The sequence below is a fragment of the Lagenorhynchus albirostris genome, chromosome 2 (assembly GCF_949774975.1).
Source record: "Lagenorhynchus albirostris chromosome 2, mLagAlb1.1, whole genome shotgun sequence".
NCBI classification, from domain to species: Eukaryota; Metazoa; Chordata; class Mammalia; order Artiodactyla; family Delphinidae; genus Lagenorhynchus; species Lagenorhynchus albirostris.
In genome coordinates, this window is record NC_083096.1 from 71678413 (window position 1) to 71703264 (window position 24852).

General features: G+C 36.3%; 1 protein-coding gene and 2 pseudogenes across 5 annotated transcripts in view; all 3 read left to right on the forward strand.

Annotated features, from left to right (window-relative positions):
- Window positions 1-4358: 4358 nt before the first annotated feature.
- LOC132515906 (olfactory receptor 6K2-like) lies at window positions 4359-5324 on the forward strand (annotated as a pseudogene).
- A 1887-nt stretch (window positions 5325-7211) lies between these two features.
- On the forward strand, window positions 7212-15549 carry LOC132515441 (olfactory receptor 6K2-like; annotated as a pseudogene).
- Window positions 15550-21999: 6450 nt separating this feature from the next.
- Window positions 22000-24852, forward strand: part of SPTA1 (spectrin alpha, erythrocytic 1) — a 65998-nt gene continuing 63145 nt past the window's right edge. For all 5 annotated transcript variants that reach the window (XM_060142275.1, XM_060142276.1, XM_060142273.1 and 2 more), the window contains exons 1-2: window positions 22000-22236; window positions 23311-23436. In XM_060142275.1, coding sequence (XP_059998258.1) covers window positions 22000-22236; window positions 23311-23436 — 363 coding nt within the window. The remainder of the gene's footprint in view (window positions 22237-23310; window positions 23437-24852) is intronic.

Below are 24852 nucleotides of genomic sequence, written 5' to 3' on the forward strand. Positions count from 1 at the left end.
AAGCTGTGACAAAGCGAGAGAGTGGCATGGACATATATACATTACCAAACCTAAGGTAGATAGCTAGTGGGAAGCAGCTGCATAGCACAGGGAGATCAACTTCGTGTTTTGTGACTGCCTGGAGGAGTGGGATAGGGAAGGTGGGAGGGAGGGAGACGCAAGAGGGAAGTGATATGGGAACATATGTATATGTATAACTGATTCACTTTGTTATAAAGCAGAAACTAACACACCATTGTAAAGCAATTATACTCCAAGAAAGATGTAAAAAAAAAAAAGATATACTTGTCCACACAAAGGTGTGTGGGAGATGGAGAGAGCTCTACAGGAAAGTCAGATCTTTTTAATCACTGACTGATGAAGGAAATATTGTTTAGATGGAGAGCTCAGGGTAGAAACATAGCAGAAGAGAAAAAGATGCTTGTCTCTTGTCTCAGTAGCTTTACTTGGTTGACCACATCAGGGTAGAGAAAGATAGAGTCTTCACCCATGTTTCTTCCAACTTTGGAACCCAACAGCAACAAGGTCAGTAAATTAACTAATTTTGGGGAATGGTAGATATCCAGAGAAAGAAAAATACTCACACGTGACAATAGGCAGCCCTAGTATGAATATAGATACTGTGAGTAACTGTTGGGACGTCTGGGCAAGGAGAAATCAGGAAAGATTGTTATAAGGCAAGTTAGTACAAAGAAAAATGATTTCAGTTACTAAATTTCCCAAGAAATGGGTGGGATACAAAGGGGTCAAACTCATGGGATGGCTTTAAAACAACAAATGAGCATTGTGATTGATTTCTGAAATGTTTTAGGAATCAGTGTTTCAGTAATCAAGTGAGATTTCCAGTTCACTGTTAGGCATTAACGTCATTGACAATTGTACTAGACTTTACTGCGCTTTGGATAAAGATAGAGTGTTCACTGGGGAAAGTCTAATAGTTTTTCTTTTTGGTTTCGATTTTCCTTACCTTTTCTTTGGCTAGGCCACATCTCTTCAATAGAATAGGGAATTAGATCTGGGTCTGCTCAGGGGCACTTTCTTGAACTAGTAGACCAGTTTAGTTCATAGGACCATAGTCACAAGATGTGGTGACTATTACTGAGGACATCAAGACTTATGGGAAAGATCAGATATGCATACGAAAACTCAAGAACACTTAAAAGGGAAAATTATCTTAAGAGGAAAAGATATATAGATATATAAATATTACAGGAAATAGAGTGATTAGAGACGTGGGATTAGCCTTTTTTTTTTTTTTTTTTGGTGGTATGCGGGCCTCTCACTGTTGTGGCCTCTCCCGTTGCGGAGCACAGGCTCTGGATACGTAGGCTCAGCGGCCATGGCTCACAGGCCCAGCCACTCTGCGGCATGTGGGATCTTCCCGGACTGGGGCACGAACCCGTGTCCCCTGCATCGGCAGGCGGACTCCCAACCACTGCACCACCAGGGAAGCCCGGGATTAGCTTTTTAAAACTAGAAAAGACATATGTAGAATTTGGCTAGTTTAAAAAGGAGGCAGATTGGGAGACTGGGATTGACATATATACACTAATATGTATAAAATGGATAACTAATAAGAACCTGCTGTATAAAAAAATAAATAAAATTCAAAAAAATATATAAAGGAGGCAGAGCTTGGAAAGAACAAGAGGATATTTCAGGCAGGAAAGATTTCTTTCAGGAATATTCAGAGACCAGAAAATGAAAGTGACATGTTTGGATTAATAACAGGTTTACTAAACTGGATTGGTAATGAATAATTTTTACAGCAACAGTAGATAAGATGGCTTTGTTTTCTGCTGAAATAACAAAAAATCGTTTCAGTGCAATATTAAAGAAAGACGATGTAGTTGGGAGTTTGATGAGACTTAATCACATAATCAATGAACAAGTATATCTATAGCTAATATAAACAATAGACCATTAATAAAGTGCCCTTTCCTAATGCACACACAACACAAGGTTATTAATCAATGACAGGCAAAAAGGGAGCTTATTTTTTTCCTATCTCAGTGATTAGAAAAGTGTTATCCTAGAGGATTTGAGATTGTTTCCTTTTTAAAGAAGGAACAATTTAGAGGAAGAAAATGATGAGAATGTAAAACTTAAGTACAGGTGTGGAAGGGGAGTCACATGAGTAAACTGATGCTCTAGCAAGATTAATCTTGAGGGAATGGAAGCTTGTATGAGAAAAGTAAGACCAGAAGCATTTGGAAACCCATTACAATAGTGTAGACATTATGACTAGACATTAAATTAGGGGTAAGACAATGGAAATAAAAGATATTGGTAATACAGCAAAAAAAAAGTTAAGCAGACTTTGATGATTAACTAGGTTTGAGACATGATGGGACAATAGCTGCAAAAATATGTAAAGTTGGTATCTAGAAGAACAAAAATAAGAAAATCAGCAAGGGAAATTGGTTGAGTGTTGGGGGTAAGGATGGTGTGTTAATTTACTAGGGCTGATAACAAAGTATCAGACTGAATGGCTTGAACAAGAATTTATTTTCTCATAGTTCTGGAAGCTAGAAGTCTGAGATCAAGGTTTTGACAGAGTTGATGTCTTCCAAGGACTTTCTCCTTGGCTTGTAGATGGCTGCCTTTCCTTGAATTTTCCTATGAGCCTCCTTCTGAAACTGTGTCCAAATTTCCTCTTCTTATGACACTGGTCATATCAGATTAGGGCCCAACCTAATAACCTCATTTTAATTTAATTCTCTCTCTACAGGCCCTATCTCTGAATACAGTCACATTTTGAGGTATCAGGGTTAGAATTTCAACATATGAATTTTGGGGGAAGGACCCAATTCACTCTATAACAGGTGGAGGTGGCAACTTTGGGTCAAGGTGATTCATCTAAGTGGGAGAGTCCTGAAGAAAATGTGGGGCTCAGGACTGAGATACAAAACAAGGAATTCTGGAGTCACATTAGTTAATGAGAGTTGAAAAACTAAGGAGCTTATCAATAAACTTGAATAAATGAGTTGTCTCTGAAGAAGGGAAGATGGAATGAGAAACAAAGAACAAAGATAGAATTTTGTGTTATTTCCATAAACTTAGGAGGTGGAAGACAGAATAGCCAATGAGGTAAACCTGTATAATGTAGTGTGGAATAGGCAAAAGAAAGAAAGACTTCCAAGGATTGGGTGATTAACCTTCAAAGGTTAGTGGCAACAAAGACAGAGGGAGGCCATTGAATTTTCAATCAGAAAGTCATTGGTATAATTTAAGAAAAGAGATATGGAAAGTTGAAAGATAATTGATTCAAAGGGATTCAGGAGGGAATGAAGACAGTAAATACGTATTAACATGATAGGAAATAATGATGTTGACACAAAGGAGAGAAATAGTCTGAATAGAGATAGGACTTTCCTCTCAAGATAAGATTTGTGCATATTTGATAGCAGAAGAGAGGAAATCATTAAAGAAAGTAAAACAAATGGTTCTGAACAGGAGATAAATGAATAGGACAATATATTAAAATGTGTTGTATTTAAACTGTATTCTACAGAACACTACAGCTCTCTCTCTCCACCCAACCACCCAATATAATTATACTAGAAAAGCTTTGCATTTTTTGCTTGACATAGTCAGTTTCCATCAATTATTTAATTTGACTAAAGGCTTCTGGTACAAAATACATTTCAGATCCATTTTCCTAGAAGATGGAAAAGGAAAAGAGAGAAGAAAGAGAGGATGTGTTATTTAGAGGCAGAAAAAGGAGGAAGAGGTTGGAATTTATTAATGATGTCTGTCTTCATCATTAAAATGTTCAATTAAATCATATGCCAAGAATCAGATGAGGAACTGAGAGTTTATAAGGAAGAATTTTGAAACAGTTATGGGGAGATTGTTAGAAAATCAATAAGACTTGAATATGGGCAAAAACATCACCTTGCTATTCTTTCACTACCTCATCTAGTTCTTTCTTTGTCTAAACGCAGTGGTTTTAAAATATGGTCCTCTGATCAGCAGACAGCATTGCCTGGAAATCCGGTAGAAATGAAAATTCTTTGACCCTACCCCAGACCTACTGAATTAGAAACTCTCAGGATGGGGACCCGTAATCTCAGTTTTAACAAGCCCTCCAAGTGATCCTGATGCATGCTGAATTTTGAGAATCATTGGTCTAAAATACTGGCTGTGTTTTCTGACTGTATTTTTTTTTCCATACTCCAATTTTAGTTGTAAGCATCTATGGAATATGGAATATTCCTTCTTCTTCTATAGCCCCAATACAGGGATTTATTCAGATGCTGTCATTTGGTAAGTGTACTCACTCTATGTCCAATAGTAAGCATCTCCTAGAAGGCTTGAGTGCAGTAGGAATTGAAATCCTCATTTCTCACCTGGAGATGGAGAGCCCCAATTAAACCACTGCTCAGGAGTTTATCTTCTCAGCTTTACCTTATTCCTGGGGAGATCCTGTCATCTGTTTTGTTCTACTGCTCTTCATTTATGCTTTCATTGTTGTTGGAAACCTAGTCATCATCACAGTGGTCCAGCTGAATACTCACCTCCACACTCCCATGTACTTTATTAGTGCCCTTTCTTTCCTGGAGATCTGGTAAACCACAGCTACCATACCAAAGGTGCTGTCTTGCCTGCTTAGTGACAAGAGTATTTCCTTAAGTGGTTGTCTCCTGCAGATGTATTTCTTCCATTCCACAGGCATGAGTGAGGTTTTGTCTCTTGACAGCTATGGCTTTTGACTGCTACCTGGCCATCTGCAGCCCTCTTCATTATCCCACTGTCATAACCCCTAAGCTATGTGCCCAGCTGACTTTAAGCTGCTGTATTTGTGGCTTTATCATGCCCCTCACTGAGACTGCCTGGATCTCCACACTGCTATTTTGTGGCTCTAATCACCTTGAGCATATCTTTTGTGACTTCCTCCCAGTGCCAAGCCTGGCCTGCCTAGACACACAAGACATCATCATGATTCAGGCAGTGGATGTTGTCCATGCAGTGGAGATCATTACAGGTGTGATGCTCATTTTCATGTCCTATGTTGGTATTGTGGCTGTAATTCTATGTATTTGTTCAGCTGAGGGTCATTGCAAGGAATTTTCCACATACGTCTCCCACCTCACTGTCTTTCTGGTTTTCTTTGGCAGTGTGGCTCTCATGTACCTACACTTCTCTGCCACCTACTTCTTATTCTGGGATATAACCATTGCTCTGGCCTTTGTAGTTTTGTCTCCCTTTTTTTAACCTCATTAACTGTCTGAGGAATAAAGAGATAGAGGAAGCTATAAAAAAGCACATAAGTCAAGCTAACATCATTTTTCATAAGACCAGGGACCTCAAGTAAGATCTAGTAGTTGGGAGTCTATATAACTGTTGGAGCCCTCTAATCCTCAACTCCCTGCAATACATCTTTTCCTAACAGCCTTTTGTTGAAACTGGTCTCCCAAAAGTCACCAATAAAAAAAATTCACTAATAACTGAACTCAATAGTTTATTTCAAACTTTATTCAATTTGACATATTTTGGATCTGACTTTTTTGATTAAGTTTTCTGCCACTCAATTTATTCAAGGTAAATTTAATTTGTGGAAATAATCTGGGTAAAAATTTACTAATTTTAACAGAGTCAAGACTTCTGTTTGTAAGATATGGTAATTGAAAACCATCTTCATAAGACTAAGTTCTCTCCATGGTATCCACAATGGATATACTTGAAGAATAACCCTAATTTCTAATTGAGTATTCATGTATTGATAAATAGCAGTCTAGATGTTTTTCAGCAAATTCTATTATGAATCCCTTGTATGATTTATATCTTGTCAGTACTACACAATATTAATTCCATGTCTGTGTCAATAACAGGCACTAAGCCCTGTGTCTACCTGTATTGAGCCTGTGTGTGTCAAGTTAGTGGAGACTGTTTTGCTGAACCCCAAATCAACTTCATTAATATCAGTGACCACTAGAAATGAGGAGAATGGATAGGCCTCTTTAAAACTGACAGAGAGAGAAACCCCATAAAAGGGTTGGTTGCAGTTCTGTGGTAGTTAAGGACTATGGCAAAGAATCTCAGGCCAAGAAGGTCACTGAAGAATATTTTAAGTACAATAAATGAACAAACAAAAACCTTGGCTCTAAAAAAAAGTAAAGTAATAAAACTAACCCATTCATTAGCTAATCAATATTTTTTCATGATAAATTGAAAAATGTAATCCTTGGTTTCACTGTAATCAAATGTATTGTACTTATTAATTAAGCAATAATATCAATAAATATCTACTGAGTAAATAAACCAATATCACCATGCTGCATTCTGATTGTCCCAGACAACTGATCAACCATATTGGACAACAATGCTTCCCTTTCAACCTCTTCTCCCTTGTATTTCAGGATGCTGGACTCTTTATTTTTTTTAATCTTATTTTGTTTGAGGACTCTTTCTCTTGTGGATTCTTCTCTTTATACATGCTTCATAAAAGGTGCTTTTCTCCAAGGCTCACGCCTCATGGGGATGCAATAATAAAGCTGATTACTATGCAAATGTTAGTAGATTTTTACTCTTCCCTAGCCCACCTACAGGAATCCTATGGTAGTCAGCCTCACTTTCCCACTAGTGTGCCATAGCCATGCCCTCATCCTCACCCTTAAGTCTTATGATACTTAAAAGTCAGATGCAGAGACAGAAGTAAAGGGAAATGTCTTATAAGAAGAGGATAATGGTATCCAATAAAGAATTCAGATAGAGAAGAGAGAAGATGTGAGAAAAAACATAGGTTGTGGGTGGAGAGGTCTTGGTAAAGGAATGTCTTCAGAAAGTATACTTAGTGTAAGAAAATAAGGGAAGAGGGGAAAAGGGATACGAGAAATGTAACTGGGTTTAAATAGTGTATATATTTTTAATGTTTTTCATAAAACATGAGGAATGAAATTACTGATAGATTAATTATTTTAACAGTACTTTTCTCAGTGCAATATTGTTACAGAATTGATTTACATAAATCTCCATATGAAAGGGTTACACAGTTTTCTTATGTTTTGTCTGCTTTAAGATTTTGTAGTATATAATCAATTTCTCAATAAAAGTCCAATTAACAATCAAGTTAAGAAGAATAAAAGGAACTTTATTTGAGCCAAACTGAGAATTGTAACCAGGGAGACAGGCTCTCAGAAAGCTCTGAGAACTGTTCCTCCTGTTAGAAGTCAAAGGCACAGTCAGATACATTTTTGAGACAAAGTATCATGCATCAAAATGGCATTGATATTTTACATAAAGTTCAACAAGGATACATAGTCCAGGTAAGCAGTTACAAAACAAGCATCAAGTCATCATGACTCCCTACAGAGTTGGGAAAGAACAATATATTTTTTAAAGAAGTTACATTGCTAGGGTCAGAAGAAAGGAAAACAAAACAAAACAAAACGATCTTTATGGTCCAGCAGACACTCCCATCTTTGAGAAGTTCTTTTTGATGTGTAATGCAGATGCACACTGCACATTAAGGAGAGAGAGAGGAGGCCCAAATGGACACACAGAGAGAATTTTATGCTGAAAAGTTCTTGTCCTGCCTTAAAATATAAAATTTATTTATCACTTTCCTTGTCCCTCAAAATTTATCATTGTCCCTAAAAATGTATATAGCTGAAACTAACTTTTTACATCCGTACTTTCTCACCTTCTATCTTCTCTCCCAACTGAGACTACTTTATTTCTTAAAACTTAGATCTTATTGCTTTACTACGCTGCTTAAAAACGTTCTAAGATTAAATACGCCCTCACTCCAAATTGTGAATGTAATTTTCCTAGCTAAACTGTGTATCTGTTCATGCGTGGGTGTGTTCATGTGTGTTGAATAAAGAAGATTCCAAACAGAGAAAAGCAAAAGGAAAAGAAACAGCGTATGGCAGTGTCTGATGATCAAAAGTAAGGACACCATTCAGAGGGGAGATCACGGCGCTAACCTACTGGTGGAACGTCTCACAGTGATTTTTAAAATTCACATTGCTGAGGGTTGAGAAGTGAGTTCTCTCACACTGCTTTCCACCTCACCAGCCTGCTTATTATATTTTTATGATATTTTGGGGAGATTATATTAAATACATAAATAAATGAATGAAAGAATATATAATCACTTACTGAAAATCCTTCATAACTAATGAAGCATGTAATCTGAAGATGGATATTTATGTTCACTGTTAACTACTTTCCATCATTTTTTAAATGTCAGAAACCTTATCTGCATGAACATATTGAACAATTCATTACTGAGCAAATTTTACATGTCAAGCAGTGTGGTAAATTCTGGACAAACATAGAACTTCTACCTAAAAGAGTTTCCACTAAAGAATTGGAGAGGCCCATAAAAGTACAATATAAAAAGTAATAACAACAAAATCCATAAAATCATAGCAGAAGTAGTAACTGTGTTGGAAAATCAAGAAAAATTGCAAAGAGAAATTGTATTTGTTCTGAGACATGAAAAATATTTATCATATACTTACCTTTATTTTTTAATCTTTATTTATATACCTTTAGAACTCTACTTGCTTTTAATTTAGGAAGAGTTTTTGGTACAAACAAACATGGGCTTGAGGACTTGAGGCTGGTTTTAATAAGAACTATGGCATATAAGCCAAGTTTTCACTGGATTAACTCACTTACTCCTCATAACAAACTCATGCAGTTGATATTATCACATCCATTATGCAGATCAAGAAAAGAAAAAAAATTGAAGCAAACAGACTTTTTATGTTCACATAGTTGGCTAATGATAGACTCAAAAATGAGTCCAGACTTCAAACTGCCATGTTTTTCTCACCACAGCAATACTTAATAGTATTGTCTCAGCATTACTGACTGTGCTGTTCTTAAACTCTCCTAATAAGCATATTTTAACTTATTCATCCCTTTAACAAATGAGAATAAATAATTATTTTGATTATAACTAGCAATTTATTTTCTCTATGTGCCGAGCACATAGTGTTTCACATCTCTTACTTTATTTAATACTTACAATATGAGTCATCTCATCATTTCTAATTTGCAGTTGAAAATACTGAGACAAAGAGCAGGTAAGTAATTTACCCATAAAAGTAGCCAAACAAGGACAGGAATCCCAACACTCGGACTCCAGAGACAATGGGCAGTAACTTCTCTGAAGTTTCATTGTACTTTATCTGTACCACTCTTATGACACTGCTTGCTTTCTACCTTGAATTATCATTAATACATCCGACTTGAAGCACTGTGTCATTGGTTCATATGTGCATTGTTCCCTGTGCCTAGCACTGGGCTCTACATAATAATGGCCTTAATAAATAACTATTGAATTGCTTCATGACTTCTGATTTTCTGTACTGTCACATCTATGAAGGGTGCAAAAAGGAGGAGATGCTATGAGTTACCGTTCCATTGCTGACATTATTTTGCTCTTGTTAACTTTCCTGCAGTTTCAATAATAGATTTTCAGAGGTTTGTCTATTGAAACAGAGCATCTAGATTCCTAGAAAAAGAGAGTGTTTGTTACTCTTTTAAATTCATTTACCTTAGGGCAAGTAGGTATGAACAATCTAAAACTTAATTGCAGGCTGAAAGTTTTAAAATGTTGATCATTATACAGCTAGGAAACAATTTCTTAGATATTTTACTTATAAGTTCAGAATTTCTCCTCCCATCACTATTCTAACCTATTCATTTGCACATATTCATAGCCTGACACAATTAACACTTTCACCACTTTTCCTCTGTAATATGAGTATGGTTACCTAATTATATCTTTTCCATCAGCCATAGGGACTTTGAACTATCTCTGTCTTAAGTATTTCAAGAAACTTGCTCTGTATGTAACAGCAACCTGAGAGGAATAGAAACGGTATATATCATATAATTCTAAAGAGGGAATTACATGCCAACTCTGTACCAATTGCTGTTCTAGGCATTACATATAAAACTATTTTAAAAACAGGAAAAAAATCCTCGTACTCACAGAGTCTATATATGAAAGGATGGTGGACAATAATCTAAATAAAATGCAATTATATTTTAAATGATAGTAAGAGATGGTAGGGAGAAAAAACAATAAGATACGGTTAGCGAATAAGGAGTTTTGGGGCTGGAATGTGATTAATTTTAAGTAAGGTAATCAGGAATGGCATCTCTCAGCAAGTATTATTTGAATTATGGCCAAAAGAAGTACAAGAAAATAAGTTCTAGGCATGTGAATATTTCAAGGAAGAATGTTCTAGGTAGAGGGCATGGAAGTGCAAAGGCTTTAATGTAAGGGCATTCCAGGTGGCACGTGGATAGAGTGATTGGGGTGGGGGTGGAGACATAGATGATGAAGTCAGAAAAAGGTTTCTTGGGCCGGATTACATAAGAACTAAAAGACCATTGTAAAGGCTTTTGCTTTTCATTTGGAGTAAAGTGGGACCCATTGGAGGGTTTTCGGCAGAGAAGTAAAACTATTTCATTTACCTTTTAATAAGATTTATCTTAGTTTGAGGCTGAGGATAGACTGAAAGAGGGCAACGAGAAAAGCAGACACTCTTGGAGGTTATGCAAAATCCAGGCAAGAGTTGATGGCTTGGGCCAGGGTTGCAGTATGAATGTTCTAAGAAGTAGTTGGTTCTAAAGGAGGCAACAACATACAATGGAGAAAAGACAGCCTCTTCAATAAGTGGTGCTGGGAAAAATGGAAGAATGAAATTAGAACACTCCTTAACACCATACACAAAAATAAACTCAAAATGGATTAAAGACCTAAATGTAAGACCAAACACTATAAAACTCTTAGAGGAAAACATAGGCAGAACACTCTATGACATAAATCACAGCAAGATCATTTTTGACCCACCTCCTGAAGAAATGGAAATAAAAACAAACAAAAAAAAAAAACAAATGGGACCTAATGAAACTTAAAAACTTTTACACAGCAAAGGAAACCATAAACAAGATTGAAAGACAACCCTCAGAATGGGAGAAAATATTTGCAAATGAAGCAACTGACAAAGGATTAATCTCCAAAATTTACAAGTAGCTCATGCAGCTCAATATCAAAAAAACAAACAACTCAATCCAAAAATGGGCAGAAGATCTAAATAGACATTTCTCCAAAGAACATATACAGATGGCCAAGAAGCACATGAAAAGCTGCTCAACATCATTAATCATTAGAGAAATGCAAATCAAAACCACAATGTGGTATCACCTCACACCAGTCAGAATGGCCATCAACAAAAAATCTAGAAACAATAAACGCTGGAGAGGGTATGGAGAAAAGGGAACCCTCTTGCACTGTTGGTGGGAATGTAAATTGATACAGCCACTCTGGAGAACAGTATGGAGGTTCCTTAAAAAACTAAAACTAGAACTACCATATGACCCAGCAATCCCACTACTGGGCATATACCCTGAAAAAACTGTAATTCAAAAAGAGTCATGGGGCTTCCCTGGTGGCGCAGTGGTTGAGAGTCCGCCTGCCGATGCACGGGACACGGGTTCGTGCCCTGGTCTGGGAAGATCCCACATGTTGCGGAGCGGCTGGGCCCATGAGCCATGGCCGCTGAGCCTGCGCGTCCGGAGTCTGTGCTCCGCAACGGGAGAGGCTACAACAGTGAGAGGCCTGCGTACCGCAAAAAAAAAAAAAAAAAAAAGAGTCATGTACCGCAATGTTCATTGCAGCACTATTTACAATAGCCAGGACGTGCAAGCAACTTAAATGTCCATCGACAGATGAATGGATAAGGAAGATGTGGCACATATATACAATGGAATATTACTCAGACATAAAAAGAAACAAAACTGAGTTATTTGTAGTGAGGTGGATAGACCTAGAGTTTGTCATACATAGTGAAGTAAAAGAGAAGTGAGAGAGTAGCATTGACATATATACACTACCAAATCTAAAATAGATAGCTAGTGAGAAGCAGCTCGATAGCACAGGGAGATCAGCTCAGTACTGTGTGACTATCTAGAGGGATGGGATAGGGAGAGTGGGAGGGAGGCTCAAAAGGGAGGGGATATGGGGATATATGTATACGTATAGCTGATTCACTTTGTTATACAACAGAAACTAACACTACATTGTAAAGCAATTATACTCCAATAAAAAATAAAGTATATGGGAGGAAGTGCATAGGTTATATGCAAAAAAATAAACACACCTCCACACACACACACACACACACACACACACACACACACACAATTTTAAATAAAAAGGATGAATCCTGTGGCCTGCCATTTCCAAATATTAAGTCGTATACCTATGGGTAGTAGTTTTAAAAGAGAGAAGATGGTAAATGAAATCAATGTATTTTTATGAGTTTTGTTTTTAAACCCAGGATTAAACCCGACATTAAAATAGGCTACATACAAAGCCTTCTAACCTGGTGGAGTTCCATTATACACTGCAGTGTCCTTTTCTCTGTACTAGCAAGAGAGCAATTCAGCAATTTGGCCTCCTTTTGACAATTAGAATGAGAAGTCCATTTGGTCATTACATCTGAATCCTAAGAATCAGATTCCTTCAAATATCACCAGGCATCATGGGGCCCTTGGCATTGCCTCAGCTCCTAAAACCCGAGTCCCTAAATTCATGACTCAAAAACTACTATAATATCTCAAGACTATAGGGGACTCTCTCCAACAGTACCAGGGGTGCTTTTGTGACATCCCCAGGACTTTCAGTGGACAAGGTGACTTCTCTCTTGTTCTGTTTGAAATAATTTCTGCCCAAAACATCCAGAGATGTCAAATCATATCACAATAAACTTTTAGGATATCTGTTATGCAAAGTGAAGAGACTCCTAAAGCAGTTATATTAGGTCTATTCTTGAGGAGAGGAATATAATTTATATTGTTTCTTTCTTTAGAATGTTATCTGTTGTCCAATAAGAAATTACTAAAACTCTATATAATAAAGAAGTTGTAATTTAAAAAAAAGTAGTTGGTTCTAGAAATATTGTGAAGGTATCACTAATTGATTTGCTTACTGATTGAATATGGGGCGTGAGAGAGGAGACAAGCTTGACTCCAAAGAATTTGGTCTAAAGAACTGGAAGAATGAAAGTTCCATTAAGTGGGATAAGGCATTTGTTTCATTTATATATTTATTCCCTATCTTCTTCCAAAAAGTATTGGAGATCAAGTAGTCAAACACTCTTTCCAACTCCAATTACATATATCATTTTCTTCCTCCATGTTATTTGTTTGCTCCACATAGGACATGCCCACTGAGAAGAACTGAATTTATTGTACTCATCTACAGGAAAAAGGGAGATGACAAACTTTTTCTCCTTTTTCAAAATTCAGGTCAAAATTGCCATAGTTGTGAATTCAACTTGCTCAGCCATATGCTACTTACCTCTCCACTTTCAATAAAATTCATTTCCATTCATATATTTTTATTATGTAAGTTTCAAGTGGAAAGCTTTATAATTCAACATCTGTATATGCTACAAAGAGATCACCGCCACAAGTCTACTTACCATCCATCACCATTTTACCCTCTCCCCAACTAACCCAATTAGAGTTTAGTCTTCCCCTCTGCTAACCACTAATCTGTTTTCTGTGTTTGTTTTTTTAAGATTCCATATATGAGTGAAATCATGTATTATTTGTCTTTATCCATCTGACTCATTTCATTTAGCATAACACTTCCAAGTTTCCTTCATGTTGCTGCAAATGGCAGGATTTCGTTTTTTTTTATGGCTGACTAATAATCCATTGTGTGTGTGTATCACATCTTCTTTATCCCTTTGTGCATCAATGGACACAGGTTGCTTCCGTATCTTGGCTATTGTAGATAATGCTGCCATGAATGTAGGGGTGCAAATATATTTTCAAATTAGAGTTTTTGTGCTCTTTGGTTAAATAGCCAGGAGTGGAATAGCTGGGTCATGTACTAGTTCTATTCTGAATTTTTTGAGAAATCTCCGTACTGTTTTCCATAGTAGTTGCACCAATTTACAGTCTCACCAACAGCGTACGAGGATGTCTCCTATATGTGGGCTGTGTATGCCTTTCTATTGTGTTGGAGCCATGACTGCTTAAGTGTGCTGGTAGACAAGCCTGCCTCCCCACATTCACACATGTTTACTGAGCACTTATTAGTGTAAAACATCTGATTAAAATAGAGTATAAAAAGGAATTGGAGAAGCAGACAAGATATTGTATTATTAGCCATGATATAGAAAGTGCAAAATTAATTGCTATGGGAGTACCACAGAGAGAAAAATTTAATCTAACTAGAATAATTCATGGGAAGTATTATTTGAGCTGAACCCTGATTTATTCTTTATTCTGAACAGGAGAGGGGCTGATATAGATGAAAGAAGTGAAGGAAATATAAAAGGGACAATTCTGCTAAATATAAAGTTGTGTCCTTGGATAACAGAGGCAATTGCCTATATAAGCTGAATCTTATGGTGTGGCTAGCTAGGAGAAATACAGCAATATATGCATTTGGAATATTGGTTCTTTTTAAGTGATCCCTCTCATTCGACCATATTACACAGCATATGGGACATAGTAAGCTCTGACCAAATACTTGAATGAACAAATAAAAATATAATAAATGAATGAATTGATTATCCAATTACTACTTCCTTTTTTCTATTTTTTTTTCTGCCCCACATTGAGAAGATTTTAAGTAAAAATCAGACAGCAGTGATTGAATTCATATTCACTGGATTTTTTTTTCATTTGCAGGAAGATGAACTCTTATTTTTATCTCTTGCTCTTAATTTACCTGTTCATCATCACTGGGACCCTTATGGTCTTCTTTTTCATCAAACTGGATTCCCACCTCCACACTCCTATGTATTTCCTCATTAGTGTCCTGTCCTTCCTGGAGATCTGGTATACTACAACCATCATCCACAAGATACTCTCCAATCAAGTCAGTGAACAGAAGACCATTTCTCTGACTAACTGCCTCCTGAATATGTATTTATTTTACTCTCTTGTCATTTCTGAGATTTGCAAGCTCACCACCATGGCTAAGGACAGATACCTGGCCATCTTCAACCCCTTTTATTACCCCACAATCATAAAACCTCAGCCCTACACTCAGCTGACTGTAGGCTGTTGCTTCTGTGGCTTCCTCATGTCACTTCCTGAGATTGCTTGAATATCTACACTATTATTTTGTGGTCCAAATTCAAAATATCTTTTGCAACTTTGATCTCATCCTGAATCTGACATGCATGAACACTGATAGATTATTTTAATCAAGGTTGTAGAAATTGTACATGCTGTGGAGATCATCACGGCTATACTGCTTGTAGTTTTGGGTTATGTTTGTATCATTGCAGTAATCCTACATTATCTGCTCTGTTGGCTGAAACCAAAGGCCTTTTCTACATATGCTTCCCACCTTGCTATTTTCTTGATATTTTTTTGGAAATGTAGCCTTTATATCCCTGTGCTTCTCTACTAAGGATTCCTTTTCCTGGGGCACAGCCATTAGCCCACTCTTTGCAGTGTTATGGCCATCCTTTAACTCAATTATCTAGTCTAAGGAGTAAAGAGATCAAGGAAGCAATAAAAGTGCACACATGCCGATCTACTATCAAATAAGACAAAAGACATACCCATTAACAAAGTATATTTATGCCAGTATCTGTATTTATGTTTTCAGTGTGTTGCTGTTGTGTTTATTTTTTCTGTGCATTGACTCTAAGTGGGACATTTATCCATCCAATCTCTGTTCACTTAGGAAATGTCCTCAGAGGTTGATTAATCATAGAATACAAAGAAAATGGGGGTGAAGACTCACACAGTCCCGTCGTTTATTCTTTGAATCCAGAAGGACTCATAAAATTCTACCTCTGTCCTGACACTGTTGCAGCAAAAATAGAAATGAGACTTTTCTGATAAACAAGGAAAATAAGGAAACAATGAACAGGCTGGGGAAACAACATAAACAGGCCTGAAAGAATTAAGCAATCTTGGTTATTCTTTAGCTGTTACTACTAACAAACACTTGTAGCTAGACTTGTTCTTCACAAAACTGATTATTCTCTGACTCCATATGAATTACCCTTTGCACTTGGCATTTCTTCTTCCCTTACAACTCTCTTGTAGCACTCCTCATTTCAGAAAGAAAGTCACGACCTATAACTTCAGTGACAACAGAGCAGGTTGCTGAGCTGCCTGATGCCAGCTTTGGCCAGGAATTTGCAGAAGAAAAGAAATGCAAGACCTTCACTACTTTGATCCTTATCAACCTACCCCAGACCATGAGCCCCACATATAAAATCTTTTCCAATTCTTCAAGGAGGGGGGCACAGTTCTTGAGGCGTTAGCCTACTGTGTCTTCCCTTTGCCTGGCAAAGAAAATAAAAAGCCTCTCTATTTCTTATCTTCCAGTTCTCTGTCTCTGTATTTTTATTTGGCATTGGTGCACAGGGAGCCAGATTTGGCAAAATATCTCCTGCTATAGTTAGCTGAAACAAGAAAGAAACATTCTTTGTTTTGTGTTTCTGTAACACACTTCTTGAGCTTCTACTTAGTATGGTTTTTATTCTATCCTGTGTCATGGTTTGCATGTCTTCTGTGAGCCCTCTAGTTTGTGAACTCTTTGAAAGTAGGTATCTTATTTTGTTCATCTCTATATTCCCCATGCCTGTTAGAATTCTTTGCCCAGAGAAATGCTCAATAATGCTTCACTAAAAGAGTAAATAAACAGAGGCATTCTTTGTCTCCTGACAAAATTATAATTTATAAAAAAGTTATGTTATAGAAAACTCAGGCTATTCACACATTCAACAGAGGATGGCAGGGGGGCCAGCGATAATGAATAAAGATAAGATACATAGTGTATTTACACTTAGAGTAATTTTTAATAGTTAAATGAAGAAATGTCACAGATAATCCACTTAAATTTCAATGACTGGCCTTTATTTACATGTTTAATAGGATTTTATTGATATCTTGGGAATCTAATCCCTTAAATATAAGAATTAAACTTCATAGTTTAGTCATGGTTATAAAGGAAATAATGTTTAGTCCTGGCTCCTACTTTCCTTTATTCTAATAAGAAATAATTTTTTTGGTTGTGCTCTTTCTTCCCTGAGTAGGACCATGTCACCAAAAATGCTATTTTTATAAAGTTTGTAAAGATTTAAGTTTATGTGGTTTCCTTAAAGGTTGCAGAGATAATTATTACTGGATGGAAACATTCAGCAATTTTACATAAGATTTTCTAATGATACATTGCAAATCATTCTTTAAAAGATAAGCACTCTAGATTTCTGATTCAGAACAAAATAGATGACTTGAAGTAAATGAAATATATGTGCTTGGCATTATTCATAACAATAAAAGTTCTTTTTTTGTGTATATTTAAATAAAGTGCTTTTTAATCAACCATCTAAATTAAGTCATATAAAAATTCTCTGGAATAAGTAGCCTTGTCATTACTATTCCCATTATATACTTAATAAAATTTAAGCAAATTTCCAATATTCATCTGATTATAAAACGGTAGAATTAAGTCTTCAGATTAGATGGTTTCTGTTTCAAATCCAATGCACTTTCCATTATCCCAATGTCTTTTTCAATTATAATTACATAGTTTGTTGTTAAAGGAGACATCATGGGTTTTGTTTTTTCTTATTCAATGCAGTAATACCAAATAAATAAAACAGAAAAATAATAAAATAAGTAAGGGAGAGTGAGAGAAGATAATGGTAAGGGGAAAAAACGAGTTTTATTTTTTATTATAGGATTGTAAACTTTAATTACGTAATTTTCCTTATAGAGTTAAGGGACAAATAACTTTAGAGGACCCGAAAAGATGAGTTAAAGTGGATACAGTTCACTGCAAAAAGGTTTTTCTATTTTTCTGAATGACAATATTTAATATTTTAACCCATTTAGGAGACAACCATTTGAGACCTTTTTTTTTTTTTTTTTTTTTTTTTTTTGCGGTACGCAGGCCCCTCACCGATGTGGCCTCTCCCGCCGCGGAGCACAGGCCCTGGACGCGCAGGCCCAGCGGCCATGGCTCACGGGCCCAGCCACTCCGCGGCATGTGGGAACCTCCCGGACCAGGGCACGAACCCATGTCCCCTGCATCGGCAGGCGGACCCCCAACCACTGCGCCACCAGGGAAGCCCCATTTGAGACCTTTTAAAATGAGAACTAACTCTAGAGAAACAAAAATAAAATTTTAAAAATAAAATAATGATGACTTCTATTTCATGGGAAAACTTAGTTTTACGTTAAAGTTAACATATTTTTCCTTGTTGGTGAATGGGCCGAGAAAGTTGAACTCCAAAATATCCACAGTAAGCATATGAATTTTAGTGTTGCAAATTGGGGAGACTTTAGAATTTGGGCATATAAAGCATCTCTTGGAGTTTCTGAGTCCAGGAAAAGAAGATCTGATAACTGAGAAGAGACTCAGGCAAGCTGGGCAGTGCTGATAAAACTAGTGTGTGAAGTACAGTTCTGCCCAGAGCTGATAACCATGATCAAATAAAACAGCTCTCCAAATTACTCCCACCCTGTAAAACTGAATATAAGACTTCTCTTTAATGAAGCTGTCTGTCATCAGCTCACGCTTTCCCTGTAACCTCTTAGCACTCATTTATGTACATGGCTACATGCAATTTTAAAGATTCTACATGATTCTAAATATCCACAGTGTCTCTCATACATTCTTTACCTGTGTCCCCTGTACTCAAGGCCTCCATGTCCTCAGAGCCAATAAACATTCTTGGAAAACTATATTAGTGGCAAGAAGGTCAGAGGTCCAAGTGTTAAGCTACCAGGGTTTAAGAGTTTTTCATCATACCCTTCCATCAATCCCAAGGAGACACCCTGATACTTGTACTAATAATGGTAAACATGCTCAGAGACTGAATAAACTCTGTCAATCTAAAGGGAATGAGAAGATAGGGTGGGACTGAATTTAAAGTCAGCAGCAGCCAGAGTGGCAGCCAGGGTGTTGGCACAGAAACTATTAGCATGAATCTCTCTTGGGTGCAAACTGAAAACTCAAAGAACACTTCTGTCTTGATGTATAAATTCTCTTCCTTGTCTCCTGTGCACTTTCACATTGATACCTGCTCTAATGACTATTGTTCTGGTCCACTTTTATTCTATTTCATGATGACCAATCCTGCTAATTGGGTCCTAATATTTCTTTGGTTACAATGCTATCACATGGTTGACACTCTTGGTGAGAAGATCCTGGAATAAGTCAACCAGAAATATTGGTGGACTAAGAGAAGATTGACTAAAACAGATGAGGGGCATGATGGTCACACTCACATGGATTTTATCCTTTGTTTAAATAATTACAAACCAAACAACCATGGGATGAGACTACCTCTCAGAGACTACTTTTGTTTTCTCATATAAAAATGAGGTTGATAATATCTGCTTCACAGAATCTTCTAAAGAGTAGAAATTAATGTAAATTAATCATGTCAATATATAAATAAGACACGGTAGATTCGAATTGATTCTTATCTCTTGGATAAAGATTAAAAATATATTTCCTCCCTAACCAACTCCAGTCAGAGTTTCCCTGGTTCATGTGATATAATGCATTCTCTAAGACTTGTGTTCATGCCTTTAGCACCCAAATTTGATTTTAATATAAAGAAAGTATGTGAAAAAGTAAATATTATACTTTCAAGAAGAGAATTTAAAGCTCTCTCAATTTCATTGGGTGAGATGATCCAGGAAGAAAAGAAACTAGAAATGTAGAACCTTGATCTACCCTAGTAGACCGTGAAAGCTAGATTATTCAAATTGGATTTGTATTGGAATGAAGTTTGGCATGGATAGACCCACTGTTTTTTAGGAGGCTCTGAAACCATCCCACTATTTTCTTTGGTTTGTTTCATTTTTGTAAAGTTGCCTTTACAAACTATATGTTTGGAGAAGGATTTCTGTTTCTTTTCTCTCCATTAAAAATAATACATAGATTAGGATGACTTTTATCCTACAGTTTAAAACTCTGTCCAATTTTCAAATATTTTATGACTTCATTAGTTTGTCAAATGAAGTATCCTAATTTTTGTTTCACAAAATACAAATAAAAAAGCGTATATCTTACTTCCTTTGTTCTGTTTATTTAAATGATTAAGGGTAAGGCTAAATCAGACTTTTAAAAACCCAATATGTGAGGCAAAGAGTAAAATTTTCTATTTTAACAAAGGTTCTACAGCAAAAAATAGGATGTATTGTTGCTTAAAGGCTGCTAAAAATCTGTAGTTGGGTTTTGATGGAGTCGTTGATTTGCATTTCCTAGAGATAGGTTAGAACAAGAACATATGTATGCCCTGAGTTCTTGTAATTCTTCACAGAGTGTGAAGAATGGGCATCCCAGAATTCCTTCCTGATTTACAATTCTCAGATATAAAATTTAAAACTAATCAAAGAAACAAAACACCATCATAACACTGACTCTATCTTACATCTATAACTGAGTTTTTTTCTAATTTTTCATCTAAAATTTTTACTTTCATTTTTTATAAAGTCCGGTTGAGAAACTTTGAGAGCCATAGTCCCACAAGCCGCTGAGTCACCCAGCATCTGTGAAAGTTAGCATCTGCCTCAGCTGAATCTGTCTCCTGAAGATAATGTAGATTGTAGCTGGCGGGATTCTGGCCCAAGTGAAGGGCTGTTTTTTTTCTTTGTCTTGCCACTTATGTAACGTTTCTCTCATCTCTATCTGAATTAGACTAGACAACTACATGTGAATTGTTTCTCTTTCTCTCCCTTTGTCTCTCTCTCTCTCTCTCTCTGTCTTTTGGATACATTTTATTTTGACAGGTTCTTGACCTTTAGGAAAAGCGTAACACTTTCCAAAGGAAACCGTGAGTACAGAATTCTTTACAGTACAATTTGTCACCAATATAACTAGGAAAGCTGTCTCCTTTGACTTTTCTGTACTATCTTTGACAGGATCAACAAGAATTGTTTCTTGATTCTTAAGAGGTAAAGAAGTTTAATTTTAACTCTTTTTATGAATGTCTCACTTTAAACAATGACCTTGAGCTTTCCAGTATACAGCACCAAAATCTAGCAATGACCTGTTTCTATGGGTTCACATGGAGAACAACCTAGTAACTTGGAGCAAAGTAACACACAGTAAAGGTTTGAGTCTCCATAGAAGGATTTAATTCTATAGCCAAACTTGTAAAGGCCATCCACAGAATAGCAATTATGTATAGCAGAAGGAGACTAAAATTTAAACTTTATATTGAATGTTTTCATTGTGGTAAGCTAGGAAAACTGTGCTTATATCCAGAAGAATGAAGATGGACCCTATGGAGATTTTACTGGATGTTGTCAGAAATAGGTTGGATTCCACTATAGGAAAATAATATTTTATGTTGTTTGATAGTAATACAATGTTTTATATAGCAAAAGCCATTTACCAAGATGCTAATAATTTGAAATTTGTGATAATTAGGTTGCAAATGTGCCAAACTTTTGATTTGTAGTGTTTATAAATAAAGCAAATAAAAAGAGTAAACAATATATTAGCTATATTTTTATGTAAGAAGAATTCAACCTTTTCAAACTTTGGGGTATATCATTCATCAAGTTAATTGCAAGCCATTTTTATTTATTCATTAAACTAAGTTCATCATTATCAGTACATGTTAACACCTCTTCAGCCTTTGAAAGCAATAAAATTATATTTCTTTTTTATCAATCTGAAACTCTGTGATTTTGCTAATTTAAACTTGTCTTCGATTATTAGTCCAATAATAAGCATTTATCAAACTTTATTAAGTTTATTAAATTTATTAATGTTAGCACATACTTATGTGAAAAGTTGAAAAAGTGTTCTGAATGATCAAGAATTATTAGCCTAGGTTGTAGCTGTATATGGTTAAAATTATATAAATGTACTACCGTCTTTCTAAAAACAGGCTTTTATAGGCTTAAAGATATCTGAACATAAGTCCAATATGAGTAAATGCCTTGAGACATATAAAAGGACAGTATACTAGAGATCTGAGAACCAGCAATATGTAGAAGCTTTTTAACTTGTAGGCTATGGAGAGTGGTGGGCCAAAAGTGCTGGAAACAGCAGAAGAGATCCAGGAGAGGCGTCAGGAGGTGTTGACCCGGTACCGGAGGTTCAAGGAACTGGTTGCTGAGAGGGGTCAGAAGCTTGAAGATTCCTATTACTACCAGGTTTTCATACGAGATGCAGATGACCTCGAGAAATGGATCTTGGAGAAAATCAAGATTGCAGGCGATAAAAGCTATGAAGACCCAACTAACATACAGGTCATTTAGTTTCATTGACTTCCCCAGAGTTGACTCTAAGATCTCTAGGGAGGGAAACATTTCCATAATGTAGGTGTACATCTGGGAAACTGTAGAGGGATGATATAACAGAAAGATTAGACTTTGGGGACTTAATTCTGTCTTTAAATAGCACATGTCTTCAACTCCTTAAGCCTCAATGTCTTATTTACAAAGGAAACTCATTCTAGATAATATTTTATAAACTCATTCTGAAGTTAACCCATGGGCAAAACACTGAGAATTCAAAGAATTTATGACACACTATGTGATTTCAATATTTTGTGACATTAAGGATGGAATTGAGGTGAAGAGACATCAATGTTTCTGAAACAATTGCTCTTCGCTCTCCTCAGAAAGATGTGATTTAACCAGGGTTTTTACCAAATGGCTATTCATGCCTCTTGTTAAGTTTGAATGAGAGGAGTCAGGTGGAGAGCTTTGGTGGAAGCTCCCACTCCTACTTGTACAATGTTATAGAAAGAGGCACAGTCAGGATCAGAAGAAAGGCTTGCATGCCTAAAATGTGCAATGGATATTGGAGAGGAAGCACCTGGAACAAGAACAAAGTGTTATCTACTAAATGGATCAATTTATATATGACAGCAAAAACATAATCTGGCATGCAAAAACCTCTCAATTAAAAAAAAAGCCATTGTTGCCATGATCATCTTCCTCATTGTTCACTACTTTCAGTAACATTTAGTTCCTCTTTTCTGAAGAGGAAAAACTCTGTTACATTATTTCATTTCCACAGAAGGCAATTGAGAATTTAAAATAATATTTACTGGAAATTCCCCAAAGGCAGTGGGGGCTGGAAAAAAACTTCCACTATGGTCCTGGACATTGAGCCTAGGACCCTTTGAAACCCTAAGTGCAGTGGTGCCACCACCGCTTCTTTTAGGATAGGACTCCTCCAGGTATGGTCATAAGTTATCACTTAATCTAGGTTGGGAAACAAGTAGTTTTGACTGCAAGAAAGAAGAGGAATAAAAGAACCTCCCTTCCAGAGAGACCAGGCTGCATTAGCCATAAACTCTGATTTCTAATCTTCAGGGGAAATATCAGAAGCATGAATCCTTTGAAGCAGAGGTGCAAGCAAAATCGAGGGTCATTCCTGAGCTGGAAGAAACCAGGAAAATTCGATTTCCTGAGGGGCATTTTGCCCATGAGGACACCAAGGTAAATTTATGGCAGGACTCTGTGAGAGATGTTTCTAATTAAGTTATCATGTTGATTATGTTATCAGAGTTTTAATTGATTACAACAGGAATAAACCTTGATATAACTGGCTTGGAACCATGGTACTTCCTTATATCTTTTACTTGGGTTAGGGCAGGAAAAATGATGGGATGTCCTAGTGTTCCTTGGAGTGGGGAGAAAGCTATGATACGAAGCTGTCATCAAATAACATCACATTCCTGCGTATGCCACCACAGTATAGGTGGCTCAAGATCAAACCCACTTCAACCCAGATGAACTGGTTTTCTGAAATGTCCTTTCTACTTAATTCTTCTAGCCTCAGAGTCCTTGTCCCTTAAACTCTCTAAACAAGGGATGCTCTTTCTTTGAATCTTCTCCAAAATCTTTCTCCCTTTGTCTATGATGCCTCTTTCCCTTCACAGCCCACATACTATGACTACTATTGTAGTTCTCCAAACCCTCTCATCTGTTCATTTTGGGGAAAAAAAACCTCCTAAAATCCTTTGTCTTCCCTAAACCCTGAAGACTGAAGATCACCACAACTATGGAACCCACTACTAATGTATCAGCTTTTTTTCTGACTTAATTCATATACTCTTCCAGCAAGTTTGTGTTGATACAGTCAATTCAGGTTCTTTTTTGTACAAGTGAACTTTTTTTACTGTTTAAATATTTTAAAAATTTCAAAAAAAATTTGTGTTGTATTTAAAAATTAGGGCTGTAGTTCCATATTTAGCGTACAAATTCTAGTTTGCTTTACTGTCAACAAAACATGGTCAGGCGATACAGACATTAACCAGAATAAACCTTATTAGAAAGAAGACTCTAACAAGAAAATCTCAAATTTTATTTATTGTCATAAAATAGAAATCACTTTGTATAATTTATACAAAAACCAATCCCTTACATTAATTAAAATATTTGAGAAATGTTTAAAACATCTTCACGTCTATCAGAATCACTGGGGCTATATCAGTCTGTACCATGGCAGGATTCAGAGATAAATGTGGTCTACATGCTACATGTTACCTTAGGACCATGAAGTAGTTGAAAAATACAAGAATCTTGAAGGCATAACATATATGACACCTTCAATTTTACAGTATATGTAAAATCTGGTCTTCTAAGCTAACTTGGCATTAGAGCCCTCAACTATATACTCTTTTTTTTTTTTCTCTTAAATTCTCATTGCTTTGGTGCCACTATTTCCTTTATAAGTCAGAAAAACATTGTAACTCTTATCCTTTCTGACAAACAGTCCATGCTAAGTTTTTTCTATGTCTTTTTCAGTACTTTGAACACCCTCTGCCCATTGTCTACCTATCAAAATTCTACCTATCCCTCAAGGTCCAATTCAAATGAGCACTCTTTCATGAATTCTTATTCTATCCTGTC